At 35.0% G+C, this 19,611-nt stretch overlaps 1 protein-coding gene across 1 annotated transcript in view; it reads left to right on the top strand.

Moving 5' to 3' along the window:
• The first annotated feature begins 5,942 nt into the window (after positions 1 to 5,942).
• LOC148949726 (uncharacterized) overlaps positions 5,943 to 19,611 on the top strand; it is a 44,885-nt gene continuing 31,216 nt past the window's right edge. The window contains exons 1-4 of the mRNA XM_089093076.1: positions 5,943 to 6,040; positions 6,912 to 7,540; positions 9,404 to 9,505; positions 17,368 to 17,431. Coding sequence (XP_088949202.1) covers positions 6,950 to 7,540; positions 9,404 to 9,505; positions 17,368 to 17,431 — 757 coding nt within the window. The 5' untranslated portion in view covers positions 5,943 to 6,040; positions 6,912 to 6,949. The remainder of the gene's footprint in view (positions 6,041 to 6,911; positions 7,541 to 9,403; positions 9,506 to 17,367; positions 17,432 to 19,611) is intronic.

Genomic DNA, 19,611 nt, shown 5'->3' with positions numbered 1-19,611 from the left:
TTTAATGGCCAGGCGATCATCTGCTGATAGTGTCATTGGCTAGTGTGTGTGCCTCAAACAGGAAAGTACACCATTCGCTGTGACAATTAATTTAGTCAATGCTTTGATCATGAAGTCTTCCTCGTCCAATATCTCAACTATTTCTAAGAGACCCATAGTGTTACTGCTGTCTCTCTGCGCATGAGCATAGGAAACTGCAACGGCTTGATTTTCTTTGATACGATTTGGAAATTGTGGGTCGTTCACATCTGTGAGCTTGGCCTTACAATCCAAACTTGTTTTATCACTTTGCATAATTGTATTCTGGGAATTTTTAAATCTTAAAATTGCCTGGTCACCAGAAACTGTCTCCACCAATTAATAGCCGTGTCTCTTGCAGTGTTTCATATGATTTTGTAGCTTTAATTCGCTACGAAATTGGGACAAACACATTGCGCAATAGGGGGTCTGATTTCCCCAGAGTAGATTTCACTTGTTTAACCCATAAATTTCCTGTAACACTCAAAGGAATTGATATTTTCGAACGGGCAAACGTGCATTTAAAGATTGGTGTTAAAGTGCTACAGTACGAAACGGAATTTGAAGAGCGTGTGCGTTCTCATAAAAAGGGGGTAATATTTCCAGTAAGGGCCCCATCGATTGAATATGTGAAACACTGGGTCTGATTGTTGTACGCACTACCTAGTGAACCTAATTCAATCGGTCATTTTAATCCAATAACGGATATTAGTACAGTTCTGGGGGAGGGTAAAAAGGGGCGTGGGGTGTACGTTACTATTGCGCAATGTGTTAGTCCCAGTTTCATAGCGAATTAAAGCTACAAAATCACATGAAACACTGCAAAAGACAGGGCTATCAATCGGTGGAGTCAGTTTCTGGTTACCGGGCAATTTTACGATTTAGAAATTTCCAGAATACACTTCTGGAAAGTGATAAAATAAGTTTGGATAAACAAGTTTTATATATAAAAAATAGTTTGGATGAAAGTTATATATATATTTAAAAACAAGTTTTATATATATATATATATATATATATATATATATATATATATATATATATATATATATATATATATATATATATATATATATATATATATATATATATATATATATATATATATATATATATATATATATATATATATATATATATATATATATATATATATATATATATATATATATATATATATATATATATATATATATATATATATATATATATATATATATATATATATATATATATATATATATATATATATATATATATATATATATATATATATATATATATATATATATATATATATATATATATATATATATATATATATATATATATATATATATATATATATATATATATATATATATATATATATATATATATATATATATATATATATATATATATATATATATATATATATATATATATATATATATGTGTGATAGCGAGTGATAGCTCATTTTAAATGTTTCATCGGTCTGAAGATAGCACTCCACGTTTTGAGATGAATGTGAACTCTTTTCTCATTTTATTGCCTTAAAGATAGAATTTTATGACCTGAGCACTAAAAAAACTAGTTTTGTTAAGTAAGAAAGTCACAAAGGCTGTAACAATAGGGCAAATGTTCCATTTTATGATAAATCCTAGGGATATTGCTATTCACTTAATAAAAACATTGTATAGGATATAATAAGCCCAAGCGAGGCCAACGCCCACATGTATGTAATACAAGCCTTTTTAATTTATCAGAACCCAAAACTTAATTACATATTTGAAATATTTGTGAACGCCCAGAAAGAACCCGAAGTTGATCTCTCCTGTAATTTGATATGTCTCTGCGAAATGTGTTTGCCAACAGAAGCCAAATTTCCCCTCTTATAACTTAATATGATCTCTCTATGTCAAGTTCCCTTTGCCGAAACAGTGCGTTTGCTGACTTCAATCTTTGTGACTAGTAGAATTCTTTGATTTATACCCGCACCATCTGTGATATACAAACTTAAGTTAGGATAATTTTTTAAATCGCTATTTTAAGCAGTGTTTCCACTTCTCCCGATTTTTCGGGAGATCTACCGAATTTCTAATCAATCTTCCGACAAAAAAGAAGATACCGAATCTCCCAAAAATCTCCGGAAAACTTAATCCCCGAAACATTTTGCTTTGTGGTCATTCTTTTTTTTTCTTTTTTTTTACCTGGCCGTTTCCTGTGGTCTTTTAGGGATTTTTCCTAATGTCCCAGGCAATTGAGGCGCTGCGATTTGAATTCATTGGCATAGGGTGAACAATGCCCATTATCCATTCCACAGTGGTTGCATTGATTTTCTGTTTTTGATTATTTAAACACCTTCAAGGTTTGTAATTAACAAATTATTTTCAATTCATAAACTAACACCAGGTGTTGGCGTGTACCAAGAAGATGAGAACTAGCCCTAAGTTGGCCCAGCTAATTAATTAGGCTCAAAAGTATCCACAGTTACGACAAATTTAAAAAAATATGACAAAAATTAGACTTTGTCTGCGGTTACTCTATAGAACTGAAGCGATGTGCTTCAAATGGTCGAATACATGAAACAGAAACGAAAATTGCAGCATTTTGAAAACAATTTACGATTTTTGTTGGTTGACAAGTTAGTCCCATTCCTGAAAAATATGCCGTATACTCGTAATAATATTACTGATAAAGAAAGACTGGGTAAGCAGAAAGTGACGAATATTGTCCGCCAGGGCCCGTCAGTGTATTATAAAACATAAAATTGAGAAAAAAGGATGAAAACGAGTACAAAAAGTCAAAAAATGCCACTGACAAAGAATGGCGGGAACATTCCGATAGTGCCAACGATGATAAAACAGTGACTCTGACAGCCGTGGATTACTGGAAATCGGCTTTGAGTGCGAGGGAACATCGTGGAAACCAAACTTAGCAAAGTTTGTACAATACTTGTTTTCCTTGCCATTTTCGAACGTAGCTTCAGAAAGACTGTTCAGCTTACTCAAGAAGTAAAGACAGACAGAAGGACTCATTTGGTAACAGTAACTTTGGATTCCACAATTCAGACAAAACTTGAAATGAAACGAGACTGAGTTACAGCAGACAGACTGACGGTTGACCAGCCCCTCAGAAAGAGGCTAAAAGGAGTAGTAGCGTATGCCAGCACAGCTGAGTTACGGCATGATCAGAGGAGGCTGCTCACATAAAAAGCCATGCGACAGACACAGATTATGAATGTAATGTGGTATATGTATCTGAAAGTTTTGCTATTTCTTATACTTTTTTTTAGTTATATCAATACTAATGAACTACGACTTTGCGTTTTCTCTTTATCATTTGTGAATACCTCTGGGGATGGCGGTAAAAAAAAATATCCGCTTAACTCAGGCTCAATGGTCAAAGGCCTAGTGTCCGTAATTCGTCCATATTTTTTGTCCCAGTCCTGAACTTAGTGGGCTGTTGTGTAGAATATGAAAGAGCCACAAAAAGTAAGGGTCGATAAAGAAAAATGTCTTAATTAAATAGCTTTAGAGTCTGAATGAAATATAACTGCACTTAGTTTCAAAATTAAATACATATCAAGCTTCTAGCTGCTTCCTTTTGTCATGTTTGACAACCTTGATTGACGAATTTTCTTTCCGGAATTGCAGCTGGCTCTAGTAAATCTACGTTCCAAACCAGAGTTACCACCGGTGACACTTTAGTGTCACTTTTGACACTTTTTTTTTAAATGGCACTTTTCGGGACACCTGACACTATTAGGACACTTTTTAACAAAAGTGGCACTTCTTTTGCTAAGTGGTACTGTTTTACAAAAAAAGACTTTTTTCAGACAAAAAACCAGAAGGAAAACTGTCAATGTAGATATCTATCGATATCCTTTTTCTGTCAGTTAAGATTACTATCTTAACTCCGCGCGAGGCAACATTGGATGCAAGAATCTTTCTGTGAGGTGAAAAACGTAAACGTGTTTGTCTCTATCTGTGTGTGACAAATTCTTTTATTCTTGTTCTTAACACTGATAAGCGAAGATCACCCAGTGATCTTCGGTACGTGGTGGAGAAGCCTGCAATGTGGTAGAGAAGCCTTCAATTGTTTTCAGGTTTTAGTTCAACTATTTTGTGTTGTTACCATAATTTGTAGGCTCATAGATGATAAGTCAGTCAAGTGGTTTGCAATTCTTGAGTGGGTTCCAATTCAATTTTTATGTTTTATTAGTTGAGGGTTGACTACAATTCAAAGAAGAAAAGAGCGAGAAAAGCTAAGAGTGTATTTTTGCGCCACTATGTTAATAGCTGTTACTATGTTAGCCAGTCACTGGGCCAGTGACTGCTTAACTTTACGCGTCTTTTCATCGATTTCCGTGACTGGAGCTCTTGAAGCCCAGTGAGTGAAAAGCTCACTGGTGACATTACACAACGACTCAGCAACGCAAAAACATCCACTAAGCTGACTGGTATCCCACAAGAATATCTAGTGACCTCTTCAGTGACTGGGCCAGTGACGCAAAAATGCGCTCTAACATTTCCGTTCATATTTTTCATATTTTTTCTTTGAACTCTTGGCAATGGACAAATGTCATACATAACCATCATCCTAAAAACAAAATTTATACCCAAACTTCCATTATCTTAAGTCCTATGCAATCTTTAGTAAAATAAAAATCTGATTTGACTTTTTTTTTCTTACTTAAGTTTATGTTAAATCATTACATAAATTGAATTTGGGCGCCCTACCTCATTTTAGTATTTCGTTCCCACTAATTTTTGATTGTAAATGTGCTTTCACGCTGATACTCTAAATGCTCTAAATACTTTATTATAAAGGTGCTTTTATATTGATACTTCAAATGCTAGTTGCCTGTTCCTATACCCTAATTCCTGGAGACATCTTAAAGAAAAATTTACCGGGAGTGACGAGAGTTCTCGTAAAACTTATTCTATTCAGGTTTTGATAAACAGATTAGATGATATAGCTGTCTTATTGTTTTTCTACTAGTTTTTGCCAAATAAATTATTTGAAAGAGTTAGTGTCTGAGCCACTATTAGTTGTGTTTATCATAGGGTCATCAATTGCTACGATCTATGTTCGTGGAATTCTCTTCAGCATTTTCGAAGAAAATAAAAGTTTCAAGCACCTTAATGCACTGCAATAATCCAGCTAGTCCTTTTCATGGAAAAACTGGATGAAAAACTTTCAATGTAGACGAGTATTGCTGTTCCTTTTTTTTCCGTTTTCTCAAAAGAAAAAAAACTGAAGGTTTTTTCCTCTTTTCTTTTTCTGCTTCTTTTTCACGCTATGAACAAAGACTGCTCAGAAAAAAAGAGAAGAAAGAACTCTGTGGGACGAGTTCTCATTTTATACAATAAGCACCATTTGTGTTTTAGCGGGTTTTCAGAAGGAGGGCTGGAAAGTTGACAAAAGTGGAAGTGCTGCGCAAAGCCAGAAATCAGCACCAACTAAGTAAAATCAAAATTTCTTTTTTATAGTTAATAGATGGCATTAGATCTGAGATTTCAGGTTGACGAATTTAAAGATACGGGAAACCACGCGGGGGTGATCCCAAGCGGATTGGCTAATATTTTCAATTTGAAAAGCTTGCTGATATGAGCGCGAATAACGCGAAGCGTTGCGAGCGGCAAAGTTTTGGGAAATGACACTTTTTATACAAAATTGACACTATTTTGGCACCCAAAGTGGCACCAAAAAAAAACCGGCTGAGTGGCTACCCTGCTTCAAACATTTAGAATGTGGTACTTTATACTCAAATCACTCGAATACCTCAAAAAAGTCAATGCAAAATACAAAAAACTGAAAATTCTACCAAATCCTGAGAAACATCTCCCGATTTTCTTCCGAATCCTGAGAGCCATCTCCCGATTTTCTCCCGAAAATTGGCAAGATTCTACAGATTGTTTGAAAAGATAAGTGGAAACACTGATTTTAAGAAGAAAGAACAATTTGCTGTCTTCCCAAGGTGTTCAACACAAAGGGGAACTCAAAACCCTTGATGAACAATTTGCTGTACGGAAGGTGAAATAACTTAATATTTAGTTTTATGAATTGATACTTGGGTGTGCTTGTATTTATCTTTCAAGCTGGGGGCACTTAAGTATCGTTGGTCAAGGTTGGCTGAAGAATCTTCAAGTTGTCAGCCTATAGGATCCAGAGCAGGGATTTCTCTTCAAGCTTGACTACATGTAGCATAATTCCAGTATCAAGTAAGTTAAGTGATTCAAGTGAATAGGTATCAACAGATCTTTGAGAACAAATGCCATGCTTTGAGCTGTGCATGATATTATTTGCTTAAAGATGTCTAATAACTGCAGAAATGATTATTCTTTCAAGAATCATAATAACCACTGATGTCATGCTAATAGGTCAATAACTTTCAGGAAGGTCCTATCTACCTTTCTTAAGTATTGGAATGATATGGGCAGTTTTTCTCTTCAGAGGTAGTCTAGAAAGATTCAGTGATGTGTGGAATAGCAAGCAAAGGGGTTGGCACAAGTGTATATGACATTCATGAAGGATAAAAGGATGAATACAGTCTGGATAAGTAGATTATTTCATTTTCTAGGTCTGTAAATTCCTTTAGAACTATTGTATCAGTAATCAGAATTGGTTCCATTGTGGTGTATGCATAAACTAAATTGAATAATGTTGTTTTAAGAGTTCTTGCAAATTATGAAAGCATATTGTTCAAAATTTATAGAGACAATTCTTATCAAGCTAGGCATATTTATAAATTGAAATGGAATGTTAAAGGTTTGAAAGACAAATACAAAGCCTATATTGAGTTGCTTTTTAACTTTGAATTGTAGAGTACTCTCTTAATTTTCACCTTTAGTGCCTATAATACCTATGATTTGGAATTTTGTTTATATGTTTCAATCTTTTTCAGTGAGTTTGTTATTCAAGGACTTAGTCACTTTTTTCAAAATGGAGCAAAAAGAATTGTGTTTGAAGTGGAACAACTACATGGATGTATTTCATAGTGCTTTTTTATCTCTATTAAACAGTGAACATTTCACAGATGTCACTCTATCATGTGACAGTCAAAGCATCAAATGTCACAGACTTGTTCTCTCATCTTGTAGTTCCTACTTTGAAACACTGCTTCCAGGGATTTCACACCCCCATCCTATTATTATTCTAAAGGATGTGAAATTTTATGATCTGCTAGCTTTGGTGAAGTTTATGTATACAGGTGAAGTGACTATTCCACAAGCTCAAACAAGTTCATTAATAAAAGTGGCTGAAATACTGAAAGTAAAAGGTCTTGCTTATCCTGATGAGACAGCTAACCAGATACAGAAACCTAGCTATGTCTCTCAGATGACTCAAGTGACTCAACTTGCTGCAAATACAAGTGGAGTGGATATAGCCTCTGAAAACAACTTTTTGGCTGAAGATTCTTCCAGTAATGTAGAACCTCCTGTAGCAGATACCTCAAATAATAAGTTGAAAAACAATTTTGCTGAAACTAGTTCCTCTGTTTATAAAACAGATATTGTTGCATGCAACCCATTGGTAAGTATTTTTAGTTCTCCTATGTTAAATGCACTCTTTTATATAGTGCTAGTTTGGTTAATGCTAATGAAATAAAATAAAATATGATGAATATATAATAGTTTATAAAAAAATTTGGGCTATATATTTGCACATTAAGGAGGGGGGTGTTGGGTAAAGCATAGCATATATTATTAGTAACCTACCTTTCCCCCCCCCCCCCAAAAAAAAAAAACCCAAAAAACAACAGTTTAAATAATGTGTACACAATGAAAACCAAGCTATACATTATATTACCCTATAGCAGTGTCTTGAATTAAAACTGTTTTCGTGACTGGTTTCCATTGCAGTATATAAAAGAGTGTATTTGAAATAGGAGTACCTTTTTTTTTATTGAGGTCCACTTAATTAAGTGACCAAATGATAGTTATGTATTTTATTATGATTTCAGGAAGGAACTAGGGTAGGTTCACATCAAAAGGTAACTTGATTCTTCTTTAATACCTAGCCACCAGAATTTCCATCCCCCCTGAAGAATACATTTGGTTAGAAAATGATTAACTTAACAGTTAAAAAGTACAAACCACAAGATCTGATTTTGCTATTAAGGCTTTTTCTTTGATCTGACATTTCTTTTTTCTCACGTTCTGGTTTTCTTTAGTTCAAAATGCCAATAGGGTATCATAGTGCTCCCTGATTTTTGCCAAAACTGCTTTTTTTTTCTTCTACAGGACAATGATAGAGCAATTTAGTAATATTTAAATCAAAGTCCTTAGTCTGCTTTTTTGAATAGAATGAACATTTTTTTTTTATTGAAAAAACATCTGGGATGTAAAATTTGAGGTTAGAATCCTCACACATTTGGTTTAAATAAAGAAAATTATTTCAATGTTTTTTTCATCACAAGATAAAGATAAAGAATTATTTCCTGCTGGAAATAAGCATTACCAAACATTTTTATGCATAATCTGTTGAAACTTTTTAAGGAAAACAAACAAATCCAGAACACTTAATTAAAATGAATCCAAGATTTAAAAACCTTCTAAGACTCCTGATTTTTTAATTTTAGAAAACCTTGATATGTTTGCAATGTTAACTCCTTTAGAGACTGTTTGCAGTTCAGGAATTTACTGGATGACATAGTCAACATTTGGGGTCTTTTTCCAGGTCTATTAGAAATCTGCCAGAAGATCTCCCTACCCTATAGATTGAAATTTTATGAAAACTGCATTTTCAGATCATTGTTACTCCTTGTTTATTTAAGATGGGAATAGGGCCTTAAATTTTTTTGTTTACAAAGGCTCCTGGAAATGTGTAACTTTTTTGTATCTTTAAAAGGTTTTCAATTTCACATGCTTGAACTTGTAAGATAAGGATTAGTCTAAATTATGTATTCATTTCTTTTTGGTACATGTGTCCTGGTAGATTTGCTCTGGTACAGACAGTCACATCAAGTATTTTTCTGGAGTGACTAGGTTCATCCACAGTAATTAATTTGAAAAAGATATTCATATTATATATCTTGTAATAAAAACTACTAAGCTGTCAGACTGAGTTTATTCTGCTGAAGAGGATCAAGTAAAGTCTGTAGAAAAAAACATCCAATTTTCTTATTATGTTTAAGAGATTTGTCTACTGTATTGGATTAGCAACACTTCTTGACTACTAAGGTCCTTGCATCAACCCTGCAGTTTGTTACTGCAGCCAGATTTGATATATAGATCCCATATTATTAAGGCTGAGGTCAAACTCACTGTACCCCCACAGGACAAGACTCATCTGTCAGTCCATAAAATACCTAATTTGAATGGGAAATTAAAGTTTGCCCTGCTCTTTATATTTATCCTTTGATAACATTCATTGTTTTTTGTTTTGTTTTTTTAGCAAGTCAAAAAGGAATTTGCTGTAGGTATAGACAAAGAAGGGGACAATAGCTCCAGTCAGTTTGAAGATGATGGAGGACATTTTGATTATGGCAGTGACAAAGTAAGGATTTGTTTTCTTTTATTATTATTAAGCTTTTTTCAAAGTATATGATTGATCATAGCTTTTTATTTTGAAACAGGTCTTTCCCCATTTGGCTAACTGATAGTTCTCTTTTTATCTTTAGATCAGCAATAAGGATAGTTACCTTAAATTGCATAGTCCAGTGAAATAAGGGAAAAAATCCTGTAGACTCACTGGTTGCTGGTCAGTGTTGATGGGGAGCCATTGATTCTGCGGTGTCCCACTCTGTTTTCCATGGTTTGGTGGACCAATTCTTATCAATGGCAATCTTGAATGCATTGACAGAGGGAGTGGTGACAGCTGCATTGGGAAGACTCTTCCAGGGGGCCACCACTCTATTGGAAAAATAGTGGTTTTAGATTCTGCTGTGAGCTCTCTTCCAAAGCAGCTTCTTACTATGCCCTCTTGTCCTGGATGATTTGTCAAGTTAAAAAGGCTTCTGGGAAGAGGAATCGGCATGCATTAGCTTGTAATCCATGATGACATAACCCCTCTGTTGTCTGTAGACAAGTGTTGGGAGCTGTAGTTTGTTTAGGTGAGATGGATAGTCAAGGTTCTTACATCCATCAACAGCTTTGGTTGCGCGCCTTTGAACAGACTCTATTTTTTGTTGGTCTTCCTTATTCAGGGGTGTGGCAACACACATCCCAAATTCCAGCAATGGTCGCACAAGACCCTTTTACTGCTTTGTCATGACTTTGGATGATCTGCTACATACTGTAAGCCTAGTTAATCCAAGGGTCTGAGATGCTTTGGCAACCACTCTTTGTGTGTGTTTGTGGAATTTTAATTCTTCATTGACAACTATTCCCAAGTCTCTCAGCTGCTGAAGAACCAATCGATTGCCTAGAGCCTTCCCCTCCACTCATGTGGTACTGCCACTTCTCATTCTTTTTCCTGAAATGGACTGTCTAGCATTTCTGAATGTCAAACTTAAGCTTCCATTGGTGGGCCCAAAGGGAAAGTGAATCCAGGTCTTCCTGTATAGTTGCTCTTGTTGCTGTCTACTCTGCAGGCCCAATAAGCTTTGAATCGTTGGCATAAATGCTCATCTTATTTCTTACAGCCTGTGGAGCATCATTAATGAAAATATTGAAAAGTGTTGGGCCCAAGATTGTTCCCTGGGGCATGCCACTATCAACTCCAATAACTTCTTAGAGGAATTCTCGCCCCTAATCTCCAAACACTTTAACTCTCTGCTTTCTTCCTGAGAGGAACTCCATCACCCATTCAACAACCTCCACATGTATCCTGCTAGCTAAGAGTTTTGCCTTCAAATGGTGATGGCAAACTTTGTCAAAAGCTTTTGCAAATTCTAATAGGATCATATCAGCATGGATACCCAGGTCTAGCAGTTTGGTGACATATTCATATGTATCAATAAGATTTGTCTGAACCAAGCGTCCAGATCTGAATTCATGTTGGCTATCAGTAAGTAGTTTGTTGTTAATCAGGTGTTTCATAACAACAGTATTCACAATTCCTTCGAGGATTTTACTGACTGTTAATGTGATTCTAATGGGTCAGTAATTGGCAGCACAGATCCTACTTCCACCCTTGTGAACAGGTGTAATATTTGCATTTGGCCAATCTTGAGGAACTTGTTTGGTATCAAGAGACTTCTGGAACAGTTTTGCTAGGGGAAGGGCAAGCTCTGCATGAGCCTCTTTCAAAGTCTAAGGGTGAACGCCATCAGGACCAACTGACTTATTTGGGTTCATACTTTTGAGCTGTGATTCCACATTCAAAGTGTTGACAGTAATAATTTGCATTGGATTCTGAATATCATGTTCCAGCATCTGTGGCAATGGGGCATGTTCTGGAGGTGTAAAAACTGACTTGAACTGCTGGTTCAGAGCTTCAGCTATATTTCTAGGGCTGCTTATGGTATTCCCATTAACTGAGAGTTCTGTTACTGAATGTCTTCTGGGCTTTTGAGTGGAGGCATATTTCCAAAATTTCTTTGGGTTTGTTTTTGATGCTGAAGCTAAAGACTCCTCATACTTACTAGTAACTTCTTGTAAGGTAGTGGACTTTGTTTCGTATTTGTTCGCATTTGTCATGATTTGCCTGCTTTGGGACGTCCATGTACCTTCTCCAGAACTTCTTTTTCTTTTGGACTGCTAGCTTGATTTCTCGTGTGATGAAAGGGAGTAACGTTGGTCTTCGTTTCCAAGTGGTTGTTGTGTTTTGCAGTTTTCTCACTGAGGACCCTTTTCATCTCAAGCCAAGTTTCCTCTACATTATTCTTTTTAACAAAAGACCAATCTTGGTTGACTAAATCTTGCCTGACCTTGTTATAGTTTGTATACACATGCTTTCTAAAATTGTTTGTCTGCAGATACATCTTTAGTCAACAAGTTATGGCTATATGGTTGCTTTTGCCAAAAGGTGGCTCTGGGTCTATACTTTAGATTGCCTCCTTGTCTTTGACAAATAGGAGATCCAGTAAAGATGGGTTTTGGCACTCTCTGTACCTAGTCGGGAAATCAATAATCTGATGCAATGAATGTTCTTGTAAGCACTCGAGGAGTGGGCTGATCTGGTCATCGTTATCTCTTGTAGCGGTATAACCACTAACCCATTGAATCTGAGGCAGGTTGAAGTCTCCAACAACTATAATATTATGGCAAGGACGACTCATCACTGAACTTTAGAGTTCGCAATCGCTTGGTGGGAATCTTTCTGACAGGGAGAGCTTGGGCTATATAAATATAACCTATAATTAAGGGTTGACCCTTTAGACAAATTTTTACCCAGACCTGCTCTACCCATGGCTCATGCTGAGAACCAAGATTAAGGTCTCCTACCTTCAGTGATAATTTGACGTAAAGGACAATTCCTCTTCCTTCTGGTTTCACCAGGTTTCAAATTATTCTGAATCCAGTGATCTGGATTTGCACATCAGTCAGTGGCACTGAAGTATACTTTGGTTTAACTTCAGTGAAGGCAAACACACTCACTTCAGGCCTTGCTGAAACTACAGCTTTTATTTCATCCATTTTTGTGGTGATGCAATCCACGTTACTGTAAAGCACAAATAGTCCGTCTTCATCTTCAATATGGGCATCACCAATATCACTAAGTTCCGACTCGCAAGATTCAAAAGTGGAACTATCCAATGGTTCTCTGCTATGAATACTTGGTAATACTTTATCCTTACTTAAGTTGTGTTGTGAATTATTTGAGCTGGAAAAAATATTGATTGAATTTGATAAATTATTGGGATAAACAATAGACGCAGACAGGGGAATGGTTAGTTGGGCTGACAGTCCCCTGTCAGTGGCCTTTTTTTTTTTTTTTTTGATCTGAGCTTAACAGGATGGTTGGTACTTATTCATAATTTGGGTGAAGCGAGCTTCAGCCTGGGCAAGTGTTTCTTTTGATAGATAGGTTGAGGCTATCTCACTGGCAATATCCGACTTCTGCTGGGGTGTCAGGGTGACTTTTTCCAGGGCTAACATGTTGAGCATAAAGAGGCACATATCAGATAGGATGTTTTTATCTTTTGTTAAGGAGAACTTCATCTGTTTCTGTTCACTAAAAGTAAATGTCCTGTTTAAACCACAAATAATGGCTGTTCATTCAATTCAAGCATAGGACTTAAACAAGGTCCAGTTTGTCAGGAATGTCTTTTTCTCAAATGTAGTTGTTTTTTGTTATCTTCTATCTAAATTTGATTTTTTTTTTCTACTTGCCAGAAAAGAAGAAATGCCTTTTTTTTTTTTTTTTTTTTTTTTTTTTTTTTTTTTTTTTTTTACAAAAAAGCCTTTTAGTGAAAAAGCATTTAGATGTAGCTGTAAATAATCATGGTTGCAGTAGCCAATTCTAGTGGATCTTCCCAGTAGACAAAGTCCATATAATATGAACAATATCAATTGCCCACTTGGCTGCAAGTCCTGTGGACATAGTGAATTTTTAATCATATTTTTGTCAACCTATACCCTTAAAATGGCTTACAGAACTGATAGACTATCTGAATTACCTTTGCTATATTTTTATCTACCTCAGTTCATACCTAGGATGATAGACTATGATGAAAATAACCATTTTTATACAACTCTGAAAAATTTATGCTGTCTTTGCCTCTCACAATGACTATATGTCTTGGCTTTACTCCAATTCGCTCACAAGTCTTTGATCACTTTGACCAAGTTTTTCACTACCAACAACTACCTTTGAACTAGTCACTACCTGCACTAGTTGCAAAATTGTAGGGAACAAACTGCGGCCTATAACAACCAAAAATTAATAAACGCTTTTTAAAAGAAAACTGGCAAGTTAGCAAAAATTACCATTTTTAACTGATTCAGGAATAGTAATTATTATCTAAGTCAGACTTAATAGTAAAATGCTATTTTAAAAACAAATTTAAAGGAAATTCAAACAGTAATGAGCTGATGTGTGATATCTTTTTCATTTTCCTTCTTCACTACAGGTGGGGTACTAGAACATCATAGAGGGTTGTTTAAGGGCTCATTGCAAAAGAAGCTGACTGTCAATCTTCATATATTAGAAGATGAATGACATCATAATGGCTGGTTACAACCATAACTGGCATTACACTAAAACTATATGATGATGTCTGTTGTCACTGGGGTTTATTATTTCTGAATAAATGGTACTTTATTTACAAACAAACACTCACAATATCAAACTGCCAAACTTGTTGCTTTCTGTCAGGTAGCCTACATTATATGAAAAAAAAGAACATAAGTGCATTATATAAAGACATAGCAATGGCCCTGACTGCCCTGTCAAATAAAAATGAAATAAACAAACTAACACATTAATATGATACATTACAATTTTCATTTATTTATGACTCCAACAAACGCTGGCAGAAAGCTCTTTCTTTAGCGCTCAGTTCTTGCATTAATAGGATTTAGAACCGGGATTTCTTTTACTTTCGATCGAGGTAAACGGGGCTTTGTTGGGCAATAAGGGGCTGGGAGTATACAATGAAAGCATTGATTACGATGCAGATCATTCCTGAAATTATTGCAAAAAGTAACACATCGGACTGCCAAGGCAGGGAGGTGGAATTCCTTGAGGAGGAGAATTGAAGATACATTGTTCTGACAATAAGTAATTCTCAGGCTCTCTATTGGATAATTTCTAGCCTATTGGACTGATCACCATAAGGCCAAAATGCCACACTGGGCAAGCATACTCAAGCAGTAGATGGATAAAAGATATGTAAAGGCGAAGGATATGTGCTTTTGGGCATGCGAATTTAGAAAACAGCTTAAGGAGCAACAGAGATGCACTAGCCTGTTTAATAATAGAACAAATGTGTGCCTCCCATTTCAAGTCGCTCGCCAGTTTGACCCCTAAGAGTTTAGTTTTTGTGGTGGTTATTTCATTGGGTATTGGAGTTGTAAACAATGGCTTTGTTTTAAGAAAGCTAAGGGTCATAATATTCGATTTATGCTAATTCACTTTCATTTTTGAATGGGCTCTTCACTTGCAACGTCTTGGAGAATTTCCATTGCACTGCTCTTAACATTTCTTCTTTACTTTTTGAGCAATGACATGTCATCCACAAATTTCCGTCGGTTAATTCGATTGGATGATTCATTAGCAAGATTGTTAAGCATTACCAAACATAGTAAAAGACCTAACAAATTATCCTGCAGAACTCCGTAAGAAATAGGGACTAAATCAGAATAAACATTTACGTACTTACCAACTTGACTCTTATTTGACAGAAAAGATGCAATAATATTGACTAGAAAATTAGGTACTTTAAATTCACTCAGCAATTTTTAAACTAAATCTTTATGACTAACTAGATCAAAAACTTTTTGGATGTCAATTAAAAGGAGATTGAGCCAGGTATCTGGCTTGTCAAGTAGTTTATTTACTGTATCTAGGAGACAGACCAGGTAATGTGTCGTTGATAAACTTTTCATGTTTCCAAATTTTTATTCATCAGTAAGTTCAAGAATCGCCTCTTAAAGTGAACCTGATGCAAGGCTCTCATACTGTTGAGAGAATAACGGTGTTGCGATAATTGGTCAGACTCCATAAAAATCCATACTAACACCTTTCTTATGAATGGTTGTAATGTACTCTTTTTTCCAGCTCTTAGGAAATGAAACTCCTCTAGTTGTTGTGCTAGTTATTGTGTTAGAAATGTTCTATATAAGGGTTTTGATCATTTATATGGAAATGCTTTTACTAAATCAATCAGAATATCAAGGGGGCATATTGAAGTTCTCTTTAGTTTACGTATGTCTCCTCAACATCAACAGGTTGCAATGCAGCTGGGGTACGTGTTATTTACTAGCCAAAAAGCTGTACGTGTTATAATCTAGCCAAAAAAGCTGAAGGATTTTTCTTTTGTGATATAGAATCATGGTTGCATCAGAGTATTGCTCATGGCCAATAGTAACCAAAAATAATAAAAACATATTCAAGAAATAGTTGTTATCATCTAAATCCGTTTGAATAGTAAACTGTTATTATGAGAACAAATTTAAGGGTATTTGAAAAACAGCCTGATTCCTCTAAAAATGGTGATGGGTTGAAACAACTGCCCATTAGAGAGGTTCTCATTTTTCTCCTGCTTTACGCATGAATAAGTATTAGGGTTTTACCTCAAAAAAGTTTAATTTTTAAGCTTGAGTAGGCTATGTATATTCGAATCTTGAATGGGATTGACTTCAGATTGACATTGTTCTCATAGGTGTTGCAGCGTTGCCTTAGTAAAGGGCAAAATGAAGATTAAAAGTAACCAGCATCAGCTAGTGACTACAGCTGCTACTGCATGCGACTGACTCCTTTGCATCTGTGACTTTTTGCGACTGCAACTTCTTGTGATTTTGACTACTTGCAACTGCATCTGCTGCTACTCTTCATTGCAACAATGACTAATTAACTTTTACGACTGTGACTGCTTGCAACTGCGAGTGATGCTATGTGTGACTGAGGCTATTGCCATTGCTACTATTGCTGCACCCTTATATATTGAACTAAGCCAAAGCAGTTTTAGTAAATCCTGGTTGTCAGAATGCTGCAGATGCAATTACTCAGGAATAGAATAGAGCTTTAATTTCCAGGGAAAGTTTAGTGTGGTAGATATACAGCTAAATCAAAAGAAATTATGATGCATCCAAATTGTCAAAAGGGTGTTTGTAGAATATTCCGTGAACAGCTAAGAGTATTGATTTATGATGTTAGGATGTTGAAAAGGATGATAAATTAAAAAAATTGTGCCCATCTAAGTTGTCAAATAGACATATCAGAATATCTCAGAAACGGCTAAGTGTATTTTCTAGATGATAATGTTTTTCTCTATTTTGTTGTCGATTTTACGGCAAATAAAATACCTAACTCTATGCTTTTCATCCAATAATCCGTGCTAATGAACTGTAAGGAGCAAATCAGGCTAATAGTTTGCTCCATTTACATTCAATGGAATTTTGCCTCTACTAGACCCTTTAGAGCGTTTCTCATCAAAGGAAAAGGGATAAAGAGCCACAAAAGCATGCATATTTACGGATAGTCGATGAGATACCCCTTGCTTCTTTCTGTGTGTAAATGGAAAAGTGCATCTGATGAAATTCTAATAACCTGTTTGATGAAATCGCTTCTGATGTGAAAGAAAAAAAAAATTATGGATGTATTTGCCCCTTCCTTCTTTTTGTTATAACCTGATAGTTTCAGGGTTGTGGTTTTTTATAATGTTCGTTTTATGATAATAGCAAATAAATTGACATCAATAATAGCAGGATTGACATTACTAAATATGTGTGGTTACATGTTTGAAATTTAGGTCTATCCCAACTTTAAAGATTTGTCCATATATCTGTTTGTAGTTTTTCTTTTTTTTAAAGCTCAATGGGAATCAGATTTTGGAAAGAACAGAGAGAAAGCCAAACGCAAGCTTAAATTTTTCAGGTTAGTCTTGTATTGTGTAATCATATGCAGCTCAATAGTATATGCAGCTGCCCAAGTAAAGATCAATGTTGGCACAGTGCGTTATTTATTTATAAATTGGGTTTTGACCAGGGCACTTTGTATGGAAGGAGCTGGAAGATAAATATCCCCCCCCACGCCAATCATTTCCCCAAACATATCCCATCAAAATTTTGAGATAGTAATTTTTTTCAACATCTTGGAAAGGTCCAGAAATTCTGTTTTTGTGGATGACCTCACTCCCATACATCCCTCAGGGTAAGGGATGTAAGCTATGCCCGGGGGGCATATAAGATTTTTACTGAAAGGGTTGTTGTATATACTTCGGAGGGGGCTCGTTGGATTAGTGATCAGAAGTTCTAGTGTTTTTTAAGAGCCAAAGTGATCAGACGGCATGTAAGTTATGCCCCAGGGGCATTTAAGGTTTTTATGGATGGGATGGTTGTATAAACTTTAGAGGTGGCTCATTTGGCTGGGAATTGGAAGTTCTAGATCCCTTTTTAGAGTCTAAAGTGATGAAGTAACTAACCACCCCCTCCCAACTACCCATCTTTACCAAACGCATCTGATTCAACTTGTGAGATAGCCATTTTGTTAAAAATACTCTAAAGAAGATATAACGATGCCTCTAGGGTTGACAAAACCCCAGAGTCCTGGGGCAATTGCCTTAAGTTATGCCCTGGGGGCATATACGGTTTTTATGGAATGATTGGCCGTGTAAACTTCAGATAGGGCTAATTTGATTTGAATAAATACAAATGAATGTGCATTGTCAGTTTAGTATACATATGCTGATATTTATTCTTTAAAATCTAAATAATTGTTGATTTATTAAATTCATAAGAGTGAAAACATTAATTATTTTTCTCAGTAAGTGCAAATTATTTTCTGGTCTTGAGAAGGCATAAGGGTTGCGAGCCCTACTTATGTTAATTTCTGTTCGTTTTGAGTTTGACTCGTTTATTTTTTGTAATTTCTGTTCATTTTGGGATTCATTTATTTTTTTGATGCTGATATGTGGTAGTTTTACGCTTGGTAGATTATTTAATTCTATTTTTGATAATTTGTGGTTTAAAGGAGTTCTTCACTGTTCTTTGAAAAGCTTTTTTGTGGAGTTTTTTAATTAATTAAAAAGTAAGGGAAGCAGTTTGTACTGTTTGTTATTCCCTTTTTTTGTTTATGTATTTTGATTAGAATATGAAAAACAAGAGTAATGACTTGATTAAAACCATTAAACTCTTTTATCAAACCTAATCTTTTCCTTAAACCTTCTCTCACATGGTACTCTAAGAAAAACTGGAAGTTCCTGAAGGAATCAATATAAGAAATAAAGATTTTTCACATTTTGAATAAAAATATTATGCACTATGCTGCCAAAGGGGGTTACATTGAGCGTTTTGTTTTTATGTATCACATTTCTTTTATCACTATAATAAAATTATGCACTCTTTGGACTAAGAGGGATATTTTTTTTTATTGAAGAAAAATCATAATAGTGTAATAATTTGTTGTCCCTTGATAATTGATACTCTACTTTATCAAATATCGACACGTCTATTGCTTAAGACGACAAAATACTGCTTTAGGTTTAACTGTGATATCCACTCCTGCTTCGAATATTTTTGGTTTTTCTTATTTTATCTAGGTTTTTCTCTAGATATTTATCCATATGTAGATATAGTTTTTGATAGAGTAGGCCTATGTCTAGATGTAGATCCACAACTAGTTATAATACTTTGTTTTAATTTTATTTATAGGTATCCTTGTATTTTTTAAATACCATGTTCTATATGGTGTAATTCTAGATAGAGTCTATTTAGATATATTTCTAGATATCCTCCATCTAATGGTAAGGGTAATTGCTTCCCCTCCTGAATGCATAATTGTATAATTCTTAATCCAGTCATTATCGAATATCCTAGATACCCTTAAACGGGAGTACTAATAAATAATTTTATTTTAATTTGGTTACTGAAAGTTTTGCTTACTGAATTCACTTATGGCAGTAATCTGTCCGAGAGTTTATAATAAACAGAGCTACTAGAATACAAAACCATTATACTGTAGCAGCAAAAGTGTTAATACCTGGAAGTTACTCAGGTTCTTCTATGTACCTGTTTTGCTATTTTGCTAAATGTCGATCTAAAAAGAATAGATTTTGG

This window comes from Artemia sp. Qi Xiang Cuo, chromosome 8 (genome assembly GCF_049724085.1).
Source record: "Artemia sp. Qi Xiang Cuo chromosome 8, ASM4972408v1, whole genome shotgun sequence".
In the NCBI taxonomy this organism is placed as follows: Eukaryota; Metazoa; Arthropoda; class Branchiopoda; order Anostraca; family Artemiidae; genus Artemia; species Artemia sp. Qi Xiang Cuo.
The sequence above is the reverse complement of the archived record's forward strand: the minus strand, read 5'-3'. Positions and strand labels throughout refer to the sequence as shown.